At 44.2% G+C, this 14,606-nt stretch overlaps 1 protein-coding gene across 2 annotated transcripts in view; it reads left to right on the top strand.

Moving 5' to 3' along the window:
- The window catches only part of LOC134614125 (cytochrome P450 26B1), a 58,936-nt gene that overhangs the window by 26,841 nt on the left and 17,489 nt on the right, over positions 1 to 14,606 (top strand). The window contains exon 2 of one of the 2 annotated variants that reach the window (XM_063457578.1): positions 2,992 to 3,260. In XM_063457578.1, the coding sequence (XP_063313648.1) occupies positions 3,057 to 3,260 (204 nt within the window). In that variant the 5' untranslated portion in view covers positions 2,992 to 3,056. Of the gene's footprint in view, positions 1 to 2,813; positions 3,261 to 14,606 lie in introns of those variants that run through there. The other variant, XM_063457577.1, reaches the window with a different exon arrangement.

Below are 14,606 nucleotides of genomic sequence, written 5' to 3'. Positions count from 1 at the left end.
ACACTGAATGACACATTCTGGCTCGGATTGCCTGGCACACTCGGTCACACACCCTGTCACACACTAACTTTCCCTCAGTCACCCTGTCACACACTGGTTGGCAGCCTGGCACCCTCATTCACCCTGCCACACACTGGTTGGAAAACATTCAACCACCCTGTCACATAGTGCCTGGTAGCCTGGCACCCTCAGTTTCTCTGTCACATAGTGGTTGGAAGCCTGGCACACACAGCCACCCTGTCACACACTGCCTGGCAGATTGGCACCCTCAGTCACTCTGTCCCACATTGCCTGGCAGCCTGGCTCCCTCAGTCACCCTGTCACACACTGGTTGGCAGCCTGGCACCCTCAGTCACCCTGTCACACACTGCCTGGCAGCATGGCACCCTCAGTCACCCTGTCACACACTGCCTGACAGCCTGGCATTCTTAGTCACCCTGTTACACACTTCCTGGCACCCTGTCACATACTGGTTGGCAGCCTGGCTCCCTCAGTCACCCTGTCACACACTGGTTGGCAGCCTGGCACCCTCAGTCACCCTGTCACACACTGCCTGGCAGCATGGCACCCTCAGTCACCCTGTCACACACTGCCTGACAGCCTGGCATTCTTAGTCACCCTGTTACACACTTCCTGGCACCCTGTCACATACTGGTTGGCAGCCTGGCACCCTCAGTCACCTTGTCACACACTGCCTGGCAGACTGGCACCCTCAGTCACCCTGTCACACACTGGTTGGCAGCCTGGCACCCTCAGTCACACTGTCACACACTGCCTGGTAGCCTGGCACCCTCAGTCACCCTGTCACACTCTGCCTGGCAGCCTGGCACCCTCAGTCACCCTGTCACACACTGCCTGGTAGCCTTGTACACTCAGTCACCCTTTCACACACTGGTTGGCAGCCTGGCACCCTCAGTCACCGTGTCACACACTGCCTGGCAGCCTGGCACCCTCAGTCACCCTGTCACACACTGGTTGGCAGCCTGGCACCCTCAGTCACCCTGTCACACACTGGTTGGCAGCCTGGCACCCTCAGTCACCCTGTCACACACTGCCTGGCAGCCTGGCACCCTCAGTCACCCTGTCACACACTGGTTGGCAGCCTGGCACCCTCAGTCACCCTGTCACACACTGGTTGGCAGCCTGGCACCCTCAGTCACCCTGTCACACACTGGTTGGCAGCCTGGCACCCACAGTCACCCTGTCACACTCTGCCTGGCAGTCTGGCACCCTCAGTCACCCTGTCACACACTGCCTGGCAGCCTGGCACCCTCAGTCACCCTGTCACACACTGCCTGGCAGCCTGACACCCTCAGTCACCCTGCCACACACTGGTTGGCAGCCTGGCACCCTCAGACACCCTGTCACACACTGGTTGGCAGCCTGGCACCCTCAGTCACCTTGTCACACACTGCCTGGCAGCCTGGCACCCTCAGTCACCCTGTCACACACTGCCTGGCAGCCTGACACCCTCAGTCACCCTGTCACACACTGGTTGGCAGCTTGGCACCCTCAGTCACCCTGCCTCACACTGGTTGGCAGCCTGGCACCCTCAGTCACCCTGTCACACACTGGTTGGCAGCCTGGCACCCTCAGTCACCCTGTCACACACTGGTTGGCAGCCTGGCACCCTCAGTCACCCTGTCACACACTGGTTGGCAGCCTGGCACCCTCAGTCAACCTGTCACACACTGGTTGGCAGCCTGGCACCCTCAGTCACCCTGTCACACACTGGTTGGCAGCCTGGCACCCTCAGTAACCCTGTCATACACTGGTTGGCAGCCTGGCACCCTCAGTCACCCTGTCACACACTGCCTGGCAGCCTGGCACCCTCAGTCACCCTGTCACACACTGCCTGGTAGCCTGACACCCTCAGTCACCCTGTCACACACTGGTTGGCAGCCTGGCACCCTCAGTCACCCTGTCACACACTGCCTGGCAGCCTGGCACCCTCAGTCATCCTGTCACACACTGCCTGGCAGCCTGGCACCCTCAGTCACCCTGTCACATACTGCCTGGCAGCCTGGCACCCTCAGTCACCCTGTCACACACTGCCTGGCAGCCTGGCACCCTCAGTCACCCTGTCACACACTGGTTGGCAGCCTGGCACCCTCAATCACCCTGTCACACACTGCCTGGCAGCCTGGCACCCTGGCACCCTCAGTCACCCTGTCACACACTGTTTGGCAGCCTGGCACACTCAGTCACCCTGTCACACACTGCCTGGCAGCCTGGCACCCTCAGTCACCCTGTCACACACTGCCTGGCAGCCTGGCACCCTCAGTCACCGTGTCACACACTGCCTGGCAGCCTGGCACCCTCAGTCACCCTGTCACACACTGGTTGGCAGCCTGGCACCCTCAGTCACCCTGTCACACACTGCCTGGCAGCCTGGCACCTTCAGTCACCCTGTCACACACTGGTTGGCAGCCTGGCACCCTCAGTCACCCTGTCACACACTGCCTGGCAGCCTGGCACCCTCAGTCACCCTGTCACACAGTGCCTGGCAGCCTGGCACCCTCAGTCACCCTGTCACACACTGCCTGGCAGCCTGGCAGCCTCAGTCACCCTGTCACACACTGCCTGGCAGCCTGGCACCCTCAGTCACCCTGTCACACACTGCCTGGCAGCACCTCCAGCCAGGGCTCGCACGCTCCAGCGGCCGCTCTCCTCCGTCTCCCCGCCTCCCAGTCAGTGAAGGGGTGGGGGGGTGGGGGGGAGCTGCCAGTACCTGGCCGCCTGCCCGAGCTCAGCCTCCCCGCCTCTATATAAACACTCACACTGGGAGCTCATCTCAGACTACCTGAAGCTGCCACTCACACTCACACACTGAGCCCTGCTGGACCTGGATACTTACTGCTACTTTGTATCTCTGTGAGTTGGGACTGTCCCACTGGAAGTGGCTGAATGAGTCCTCATTGCTCCTGCAGCCAGTGATTGATCCTGCTGCCAGTCCTGTCAGGGTGCTGACAGTCCCTGTTTGTCTCCTAGGTGCTGCCCCCATGCAGGGCTGATCTGGCTCTTGGTCCCAGCAGACTGTGCCCACCCTCCTCACCATGCTGTTTGAGAGCTTTGACCTGGTGTCTGCTCTGGTCACCCTGGCAGCTTGCCTGGTCTCAGTAGTTCTCCTGCTGGCTGTGTCCCAACAACTGTGGCAACTGAGATGGGCTGCTACCCGAGACAAGACCTGCAAGCTTCCCATCCCTAAGGGCTCCATGGGATTCCCTCTGGTGGGGGAGACCTTCCACTGGATCCTGCAGGTAAGTGCAGCCCTGTGTGTCTGTGTGTCTGTGTGTCTGTCTAGCTGGGTATTCTACTAATACCTGGGGGATCTCTTATACCGTCCCTGGCTACTATTTCACATTTACCTATATAAACCTGTGTTACAATTCCCTGTATTGGAAATCATTAGGAAATGAATTGTATGTACATGTCAATACTGTTATACAGCCCAATTAATATTATTATTATTATTATTATTATTATTATTATTATTAATTGTGTCAATCTGGCTGTTTGTGTTTCTATCATTCATTGTCTTTGTGTTGGAAGCACTGTATGTGCATAGGGGAAGTTTATTAACTGTGCTCCTTCTAAGCTGTTACAATTACAAAATATAACAGAGCAAAATAACGCTATGGATTGCAAGTTCTTTGGTCTAGGTCCTTGTTTGGAAGAATGCTAACCATCTTGGGATATTGTGGACTTGCTATGATAGAGTTATGAGCACTAATAATTATTTATCTAGTTTACATCTACAACTAGATTATTAGTATTTAACACTTTAACTGCCAGGCATGTCTGTTGCGCTTTACACATTCTACAAAGTTTTGTATGGGAACTGCATAGTCTATTTCATTTTAGAATTCTAATTACAAGAATGTGTTGATCCAGAATTAAAAAGAAAATGGCCCAGAATTCCTGTTCAGTTCTGCTGCACAGAAAGGGTTAATGTTTTGTTTTTTCATATTTTGTCACATTATTGATTATTAGCTAGGAACAGAGTGTAATATTAGGATGGTTAGCCTGCGTGGTGGGTCCCTCCAGAGCTCAATGAATGTGTTTAGCATCCACTGGAAGGCAGCCAGACCCACAACTGGGCACTGCCCCTTTAATGCCAATGAACTTGTGTCAGTGGCCACATACCGGCTAATATTTTGGGTGAATCCCATGCTTGTCCAGATAAGTATTATTTAATTGATTTTTTTTTTTTTTTTTATCAGTCAATAAGACAGGTGGGTACCACATATAGCAGTGATGGGTAAATTTGGCACCAAATATGTTTTTGGAGCTTTATATTCCAGAGGCTAGCTTTGCATCATGGAACATGTAGTTAATACATATTTGGGGTGCCAGAGCTAGGCATTGCTGACTTAAACATTTTAGGCTGTCTGAGCATCATGGTAAATGCAGTCCACAAACATTTGGGGTGCCCAGGTTGACTAGCCCTGATTGGAAGGGTTCAATGTGAGCTCCAGTATTCACATGCGCTCTCATTCAGATGGGAGTTTGGGTGGCGGGGGGGGGGGGGGGGGGGGTCACACTGTACTCAGTAATAGGGGGATTAACCTACAATTAACCTTCCTAAGTGGCACAGAGGACCTGGTGCAATATGATCGCTTGGATAAGCTAAAGAGAAATTGGTTTTAAGGCGAATCTGTTACTGGTATAACACATGTAAACACACAGACACACACACACACAGACACACACACGGACACACACACGGACACACACACACACACACACACATTTACATGTAGGGGCAGACTGGTGTCTAGACATGCGGAGTAGCTGTATATACACTGTGTGTCCACACTGGGACAGAATAAAGCTGTTTGAGGGGGTGAGGGGGCTGCTGCCTTTCAATGTAAAGATTTAAAGATTTAAAGTTAACCATTTCAGTACAGGAAGGTAACATGCTATACAAGTACTTGATCAAACTTGCCAGCACCAAAGCACCACTTGATGGAATCTTCATTTATTTATTTATTTGTATTTATTTTTTGAGTGGGGTGGAACATCATCTTAGAAACAACTTTGTGAAAATCTGGGTTCAGATTCCTGTGTATAAAGTTTGTGAAATGTTTTCTTCTGGGGACGCAGATCGTTATATTTATATTGGTGCTGTCTATATTGTGTCAGTGCTGTCTATATTGTGTCAGTGCTGTCTATATTGTGTCAGTGCTGTCTATATTGTGTCAGTGCTGTCTGTATTGTGTCAGTGCTGGTATTAGTATTATATCAGTGATGTCTGTATTGTGTCAGTGCTGTCTATATTGTGTCAGTGCTGTCTATATTGTGTCAGTGCTGTCTATATATTGTCAGTGATGTCTGTATTGTGTCAGTGCTGGTATTAGTATTGTGTCAGTGCTGTGTATACTTTGTCAGTGCTGTTTACATTGTGTCAGTGCTGTCTATATTGTGTCAATGCTGATATTGGTATTGTGTCAGTGCTGTCTATATTGTGTCAATGCTGATATTGGTATTGTGTCAGTGCTGTCTATATTGTGTCAATGCTGGTATTGGTATTGTATCAGTGCTGTCTATATTGTGTCAGTGCTGGTATTAGTATTGTGTCAGTGCTGTCTATATTGTGTCAGTGCTGGTATTAGTATTGTGTCAGTGCTGTCTATATTGTGCCAGTGCTGTCTTTATTGTGTCAATGCTGGTATTGGTATTGTATCAGTGCTGTCTATATTGTGTCAGTGCTGGTATTAGTATTGTGTCAGTGCTGTCTATATTGTGTCAGTGCTGTCTATATTGTGCCAGTGCTGTCTATATTGTGTCAGTGCTGTCTATATTGTGGCAGTGCTGTCTATATTGTGTCAGTGCTGTCTATATTGTGTCAGTGCTGTCTATATTGTGTCAATGCTGGTATTGGTATTGTGTCAGTGCTGTCTATATTGTCTCAGTGCTGTCTATATTGTGTCAGTGCTGGTATTTATATTGTGTCAGTGCTGTCGATATTGTGTCAGTGCTGTCTATATTGTGTCAGTGCTGTGTATATTTTGTCAGTGCTGTGTATATTGTGTCAGTGCTGTCTATATTGTGTCAGTGCTGTCTATATTGCGTCAGTGCTGTGTATTTTTTGTTAGTGCTGTGTATATTGTGTCAGTGCTGTCTATATTGCGTCAGTGCTGTGTATTTTTTGTCAGTGCTGTGTATATTTTGTCAGTGCTGTCTATATTGTGTCAGTGTTGGTATTTGTATTTTTGCATCACTTTAAAAGTAAAACAATTCTGTTTAGCGATCTGTATGGAGGGATGCATGATTTAAGGTTATGGGTTCCCTACAAAATTAAATTTTACATTTATTAATATTAATACCATCTGTAGTTAAAATATATCTATAGCACCAACCTATACCACAGCGCTTTAAATTTATAAATCATTGACAATGCCAGATACAGAAGGCGGATAGTGCCCTGCTCAAAAGAGCTTGTGACCAATTATCTGCTTCATTTTATAGAATAAATCTCCATTTACCATCATTTTTTATTTAATGGCTGTAGGAAGATTTGGGGAATCTTGCTCACATTCCTCCATGCATTGTTACCCCTTGGGCTCTTACATATCCTAGTTTGTGACACCTGGAGAATTTAGAAACAACGCACCCTGCGTGTGATCTTGAACTATTGCTCCCTAGGTCAGTTTAAACCTTTCCCTTATTCTCTGGAGTAAAAGGGTTAATCATCCTTCTTAATGCACCGATGGTGAGCTAAGCTGTAACAAATGCGTTTTCTATTCTCCTATGACCCCACTGCAGTGATTGCTTGATTCATTTATTTATGGTTTAACATTTATAAGGCACCAACATAATCTGTAGTGCAGTAAAAACAGTTCTCCTTACAATGCAAAAGTAGTAAATTAACCACTTCTTGACCAAAGACACGTTGGGTTATAAACCCACAGACCCCCTGTTTAACTGGCTGCTTGCTTATGTTACCCAAAAGAAAGGCATTGACTCATGCATTGCCAAAGGAATCACAAAGGGTTAATACAACTTCCTTTTTTCTTTGTTTTCTGCCTGGGAAGCAATTATGTCATCTGTTGGGGCCAAAGGCTGTGTTAGTTTAGTCAGAGCTTTCTTCGGCCATTCTGGTACCAAAGGGTTAATGTGAGTTCCCAAAGAGTTTATCCAACCCTGGCAGCTCCAGAAGGGTTAATGCTTGATCTGCAAAGGTGTGTAAGGGTTAATTTCTACTTGTAATATTCCATTGGTTCTATGTCCTGGTGAGGTGATTAGCTCCTAAAATGAATTTTTACTAAAATTCACTTAAAGCAGGTTACAGAAGAAAATGGAAAGTCTAAGAATCAAGTAATGGTTAGTTTGGTTGGCTGGGCATCATGGGGATCGTAGTACACAGACATCGGAAGTGCCTATCAGCCTTCCTCTCTCGATCAAGGTGGCATAGAGGAACACATGAGTTTAGTTAAGCTGGAGCCAAGTTTGAGCTGTATTAGTTAAATATATAGAAAGCGCACAGCATGTCTCTGGCACTGAAATGGTTAATACTTGCTAAGATTACTGTGACACAGGAGGGTGGGAGATCAAAGTAATCCAGGAACTGCTGCTACAGGCATAGTGAATACTTAGACTGAAACCCCAGCAGAGGTGGTAAAGGTGATACAGTGAACTAAGGTTAGCAAAAAAAGGTGGAGGGAGGGGGTAGTCGGTAATGATTAGACATTCTACCCGAGTATACATACACAGCAGCTTTCATTTTAACCCTTATGGAATTCCATTATTTTAAAATGATCGAATTTAGAGTAGTATTTTAAACAACACCCCTGGCACTTGGGAGGTTAATCATTTGATATGAGGGTCTCCCATTTGTAAGTCAGATGTTCATGTTTGTAAGCTTAGCAAAGTGAATAGTTATTGCTCTCAAGGGTTAAAAACATCCTATCGAATATTTCGGAAAAGGTTTTTGTGCCTGTTGTGTGTGAGTTCATTGTCGGCTGGTAATCCTATCCTGGATTGTGGCTGGACATGATGTCATTAGCACAGAATATACTGTCTTACTTGAGCTTCTGCCCATTGCGACCCATCCTTAACCCCAGATCCCTCTCTGCAGGAGAAATGCCAAATCGTTTAACTGGAGCCCTAAATGGTTAAAGGCCATTCTGTATATTACTGACTGGCTACCACTTAATGGGTTAACTCTTTAAATGCCATTGTTCTATGTTTTGGTATAGATGGGTATCTTGCTAAAGGAAATATATTAATAAACATTTTATCTGTTTTACTTCAGATCCCTTATATGCAGATTAAATACCACGTGAAAATCTGAAGCAAGGCAAACATTATTTATCGACGTTATTAAGAAATATTAGAATTATATTTCTTAATATTTTGAGTGGATAGTGAAGTGACTGTAAAATATTGAGGCCTAAACTCCCAGAGTTATTAACATTGAACTCTTAATCTAACTCTTTGAATACAAGGAAGTATGTACACATCATATTGGGGCTCCAAGGGTTAATTCTGCTTATCAGTGACAGGCCTGCTGTGATAAACCAGCCAAGGCATCCTAGAAGCCACCTCGACCACCAAGCAGAACTCTATGTGGGCACTGGAGATGGAGGACCATGGGAGAGCAGAGTTGTGGTCCTCAGCCTTCACAACCACGAATAAGTGCATGTGGCCGCTAATCCCACCGAAATAGCTTAAGTAACACTGACGAAAACAATCTATATTGGCTTCAGAATTGTCTACATTTTCCCAAGAAAGGACAAACATAAAGTTCTTGCACACCTTAATGGGTCCAGTTCCTCCTAGAGGTTTGACTTTTTTGGATAAAGGCCCAAACATCACATCTATATTTGGCCTGTGGGTCATTGCTGAGTTCAATGCAAGCATTCCGTGTAAGCCATTGGCTCTGTTTTGAACTTATCCATAACCTGTAACTGAGTTTAGGGAGATTTTTCACACCAAGTTGACATCAGCACTGAAGTCCTGCTCAACCCATCTGAAATTGAAAGAGGTTCCAGCTACTCAGCATGCCTTGATGTCATAGCTGTTTTTGGCAGGTATCGCCCAACGCCAACCATACTGCATTCACAATGAACTGTATATCAGTGGTACAAGCAATAAATGGCCACATTGTGGTTTATCTGGAGCATCGCTAAATGCTAAGCAATCAACAGGACCATTGTCCTAGATCCTAAAGCAACCTACTCCAAAGTTAGCACTTTCTCCCAGAATTGCTCCTGCACCACCTTGGTAAATACAGACAAAGTCTCTTTCTGGATTGGAGGATGCATGCCATTTATGGACTGCAGAGCAGTATTACAGTCATATGTCTGGGGTCTGTGACCGCTTACCTTTATAACTGTCTATCAAGTTGTGGGTGCAGTGTAATCTAAACCGGATTGCGCATTCCTGCAGTATAAGGCTATTGTTGCCTTGCTACTGTTAAGCCAATCACTGGCAGAGTTATGTCAACTGACACATTTATATTTAGCTAGGATTCCGTTTTACAGCATTTTTTTGCTGTTTATCTGTGAGACGTGTCAATGGGTATGTGCAGATCTGTTTAAAAATGACCCGAGATGATTTTGGTAAACCTTTCTGACATGGTGGCAGAGGATTCTGGGAAATATAGACAGATGTTTGCAAAACTTAGACATATTGTTATTCAGTTGTGTGTTCGTTGTTTGATTATAGGCAATTTTTTTGTCTGTTAAAAGCTACTTGCTTTGAACAGTGCCGAGGTTCGTCCATTTCTCATTGTATTTATTAATGTCACCTTATTGTTTTAGTTATACTTCTGAATAAGTAGGGGCTACTCTTTCTTACGAGGAGCATGCCATTCCATTCCAGTAGCTAAGCTAAATTATCCACATTCCATGAAACACATCCCACTGAAGGCCAAACTGCAGACATTGATAGAGGAGAACAAAATGGCGGCACACAGGTATTGAGATCTGGTGCAAGGAAGAAAAGGTAATAAATAGAGATAAAAACAAGTGGCAATGTTAGAGTATACTCGTTAAGATACAGGTGGGAGAGGAGAGAAAACCGTAAAAAACAAAAACAAAAATCGAAGGGCTGCTTCCAAAACTGGATTATGTTGGCATGGAGCAGTTTATCTACTGCTGTATCTTGTTATACATGTTAGTCAGAGAGAACATGTCTATCGCCCTAGAATTACAGCCTTTAGGATAGATCACATGGATTTCTCCGGATTTGGACAGTGGACAGCAATTAGTATTAACTGTTGAAATTTTGTTGTTAGAGTGAAGATGGAAAGATATAAAGTATTTATCTTTCTGGGGGAAAAAAAACAAAACCCAAAACAAATATGTAAATGTCAACATCTGTAGAAACATTGTGATTTTTTTCAGATTTCCCTGATACGTCCTGCTTCCTGCTGTACCCCCATACTGACAATCACATCAGGAAGTACTGCCCCCTAGTGATTTTTATTTATTTATTTGAATTTTAGTTTCATATAACTAAAGCTTGGTAAAAGACATTTCAACAGAGATTTTAGTTATACCTGTTTGTGTGTAGTTGATATGTTGGAAGACGCTTAGCTCAGTGAGGGTGACCTTTTGGTACCCTAGTTATTGATGGACCACATTAACCATGATGCTTACCCAGGCTTCATGCTGGTGAAGCATCATGGGAAATATCAGGGGTGCCAAGGTTACCATTTGCTTTTCAGAGATTCAGCCTGTTTTAAGGATTTCCCAAATGGAGGTCATGGTCTTTGATTGTGCAATCAGTAGCTGTGTTCTTTTGCCCACGTAAAAATAAATAGTCATAAGATTTCATCAGTTCCAACGATAAACATGCATAAAACGAGGCCAAAAATAAACAAAACCTTTTTTTTTAATCAGATTTTTATTTTTTTTACTGGGGTACAAAAAAGGGTATTCCTTTTTTTTTTTTTCCACAGGCTTCATCCAAAAACAGTCCACGGCTAAAAATACTAAATTTTGTATAAATTGGACTCCAGTCGAAACTGCTACCACATAAAGGTTGCCTTTGTACAGCAGTGGAAATGTTGTACAAATATCTCTTTATTAATGGCACAAAAAGCACTCTAATTATATTTACGCAGATCAGAAACAGGGTCACCTGAACGTTAAGAATTCACAACCACGGTTCTGTTTGTGCAGGACGTTGGCATTTTTTTTTTCTCTCTTTGCATGCCACAGAGATGTTTAGATTACGTATGTATTTATTATATTAACTGTTATTTGTTGTTTTTACTGGTGTCTGCTGTATTTTGAGTACTAGGAGAAAGTAAGCCATTGCTATCCTGAAGAGCTTACAGTTTATCTTTTAACTGGTTCCCTGTAGCTTAGATTTAACCCTTTATGTTCTTGAAGGTTGATAAATACATACCTGGCATGCTGCCTCTGAGCTGTGTTTACCTCTAGAACATAGATACATTCCTTGCACGTTCAAATAGGCATTGAACATTTAGCTGCGATGTTGTAAAGTCTAAATCGACAATCAACTTGGAAGCAGAGGTACCCAGTGGTTGAGTCGTTTTTAGCTGTTGCGTCATTCAATAATATCAGATGATATACATTTTTCTAAAGGCTGTGAATGATGGGAGTTTTAATGAAACCACCCTGGAAAGCCACGTGGTTTAGAGACCAAATGATTTATACACCAAGCAGCAACTTGAAATTAAATTTAAATTGCATTTAATGCGGCGCTGGCTAATCTGCGCACCCTAGGTGTTTGTGAACGACAATTACTTTAACGATAAGCAAGTCTCACTGGCGAATGTTCTTAAACTGGAAGAATCGTTTTGTAGTTATAAGCCAAGACTAGCAGCTTTGAGAAGTTATACTATTTCAAATCTTGACGAAATTTAGTCTCAGGTCCGGACTCCAGCCAATATAAAGCTTGCGTCCGAACTAAGCAATGATTCCCAGAACAAAACAAGTATGGACGAAATATTTCAGCTTTTACCTTCTATGCTAATTGTTTTTTTAATGTTGACCTTGGGACCCACCAACAGGTCAGAAATTCACATTTCCCTGCCATAGCGCAGGTGGGTTAATATTAGGCTCAGTCATTCTTAGTGAAACATGGCCGCTGGCACGGTTATTAATGCAAACAATATGGCCTGCTCTAGGGTAGAATTCCACATTTCTAAAGGATACTTTTCATTCAGAGGGAGATATTGCATTCTGTCCAAAATGAAACCCTTTTGAAATTGTGCACTTGAATTTTTGAATGACTTCTTTGGAATCCCAGGCCGCTTGGTAGTACATAGAATGCAAGGCGTAACGTAAACCATGTTTGCTGCTGCTGTAAAGTGTCAGGGAAGTTAATGAAAGGGTAACCTGCGCCTGCTTCAGAGTAAAACCTTGTAATCATCGCTATTGCTCCTCAGTGACCTTTCACACCCTGACTTTAGCTCTGTCTGTGACCCCAGACAATGCACCTTTCACAGTTCTGCCTTGAGTCTGCTGGCCCAGACACATCTGTTTCTCCGTGCCCAGAGCCTGCATAGTCAAACACCTACAGGAATGATTACAGTATCCGCGCGCTCGCCGCTCAGAGCCAGCTGGCAGGTTGCATGGGACCAGTCGTCACCTCTGGGTACCACAGTGTCATTTTAACTCATTCACCCCCAGTACAGCATTTTGAAATTGCAGGTTGCAAAATATGAAGATGTAGCAATATGTTTACTAGAAAACGGGGATGTTGTATCCTAATTTGTACAATTGAACCTTGGTCATTCTGTTTTGGTGAGGTGGTTGGGGTAGGAATCCAAAAAGTAGATGCTTTTAAATCTGGCAAAGCATCATGGGAGCTGTAATTCTATAACAGATGGATATCTAACCTTTGGACGCCTTTAGTCCTCCTATTAGGAAACCTCTTGTTAATAATAAGGAATCATGGTTTTCTCTATAAAAAAACAAGCCAGGGCCAAAGTTCTACAAGCCCAGCAGTCAGCAGGAACATCTCCTTGGAACTTGGAACAAATTGCTACAGAAAACAATGAAAGAACAGGGTTTGAGAACATGGCCTATAAACAAACAAACTCGCTTCACAGTGTCTGAACTGCTGGCTGCTGGCTGGGAGTTGTAGCCCAACAATTGTCAGTTGGCTGAGTAAAAGCACCCCCGATGTAGCTGATAAGTAAAGAGTTAGTTTGCTTTATGATCCACCTTCTGGCTGATCCTGTATAAAGTGGACAGTTGTCAAGATGCAAAAACATGCATAGGTGTGAAATACATTTAGAGTTAGTAACAGCAAACACCAATGCACAATGAATAGTGATTGCACTTCACATGATGAGCTCAGATTGCTTGTATTTACCCAGTAGATGAAATCATCAGATTGACATCTCTACTGGTAAACTATAATTTGGGAACAAAGTGTACTGGTGCCTGTGAATTAGACAGAAGATAGAATTCAACAAATTCTCATTAGCTCCCTAGTTCCCTCTAGAGGCCGATCTGAGAACTCTTTCTATTTTTTTTAACATGTGCAGAACTCTGGTGACAAGTTAAGGGATGGTTTGTGGCAGTAGTATTTTTCTTTACAAGGACCTTTCACAGGTGACATTCTTGGAAACTTGCTGCGGGCCTACAGACTGCTGATGGGTCATAAAGGGCGAGCAGGTATCCACTTCCAAGGCTAAGCTTGACAATGGAACCCGCAATGAACATATATATGTCATTAAGATGTTTGTTTCTTTGGTCATGTGAACCACAACTCTTGGCTAGTCAGTCCTGGCTGGTCCTTGGCTACAGAAAAGTCACCTCGGAGCATGTCTGGTGGGATCTATGGTTTGCAGGAGCATTGCCTTAATGTCTTGAACTGAGGGATCTATGATTTTAAAAACTAATAGGGAACCCCTAAGTAATTAATTAAAAAAATACAAATTTATAATAACAGGGGAGTATCAACTGTAAATTATTTTAATAATTATTAGTAGTATAATTTATAAAGAGCCAACATAGTGCACCATGGGTTGATGAGACACAGGTAAGGGAGACAAGACAAGTTTGATTTACAGAAACAAGAGGTAGTGGGAACTAACAGTGTAAATCAGTCAAATATTTAATAATATATATTTATATTTTATATGTATGTTGGAGTGTTCACTACACAGCTAGTTGGATCGCTGATTTGCAAAGTGACTTGCTAAAATACACAAGTTGGGAAAATTTAAATTTTTGTCGAAATCAGTTTTTGTTTCTTGAATTATTCTGTTTCGCTCTATATTTTCAAATTTGGTTCTGAAGTCCGTGAAATGCATCATTTAGTGAATACCACTCACCACGTGAATTTTGTGATTGCCTGCAAATTAGATACATGCTAGAATTGTTTAGTATTCTCCTTCCCACCTCTCTACGCTCACCCCCTTATGGTGTCTATTTGATAAATGTGAGTTTAAGAGCAAATTCTAATATGTATTCCATAGCTATGGCTGTACAAACTATGATTTGTTATAATTTATCAATCAGCCAATAACGTACATACAAGCTCCATCCCTAGGGATGGGTTTATTCAATAAAAGATGCCATACGTTTTTCAGTCGTCACAAACACACGTCATCTTGTGCCGGTGACAGTTAAAATCGCTGCCCTTAGGGCAGTTTGGCGAATCTCAAGCAAACA

This window comes from Pelobates fuscus, chromosome 6 (assembly GCF_036172605.1).
Source record: "Pelobates fuscus isolate aPelFus1 chromosome 6, aPelFus1.pri, whole genome shotgun sequence".
In the NCBI taxonomy this organism is placed as follows: Eukaryota; Metazoa; Chordata; class Amphibia; order Anura; family Pelobatidae; genus Pelobates; species Pelobates fuscus.
This window is presented reverse-complemented; position numbering and strand designations above follow the sequence as displayed.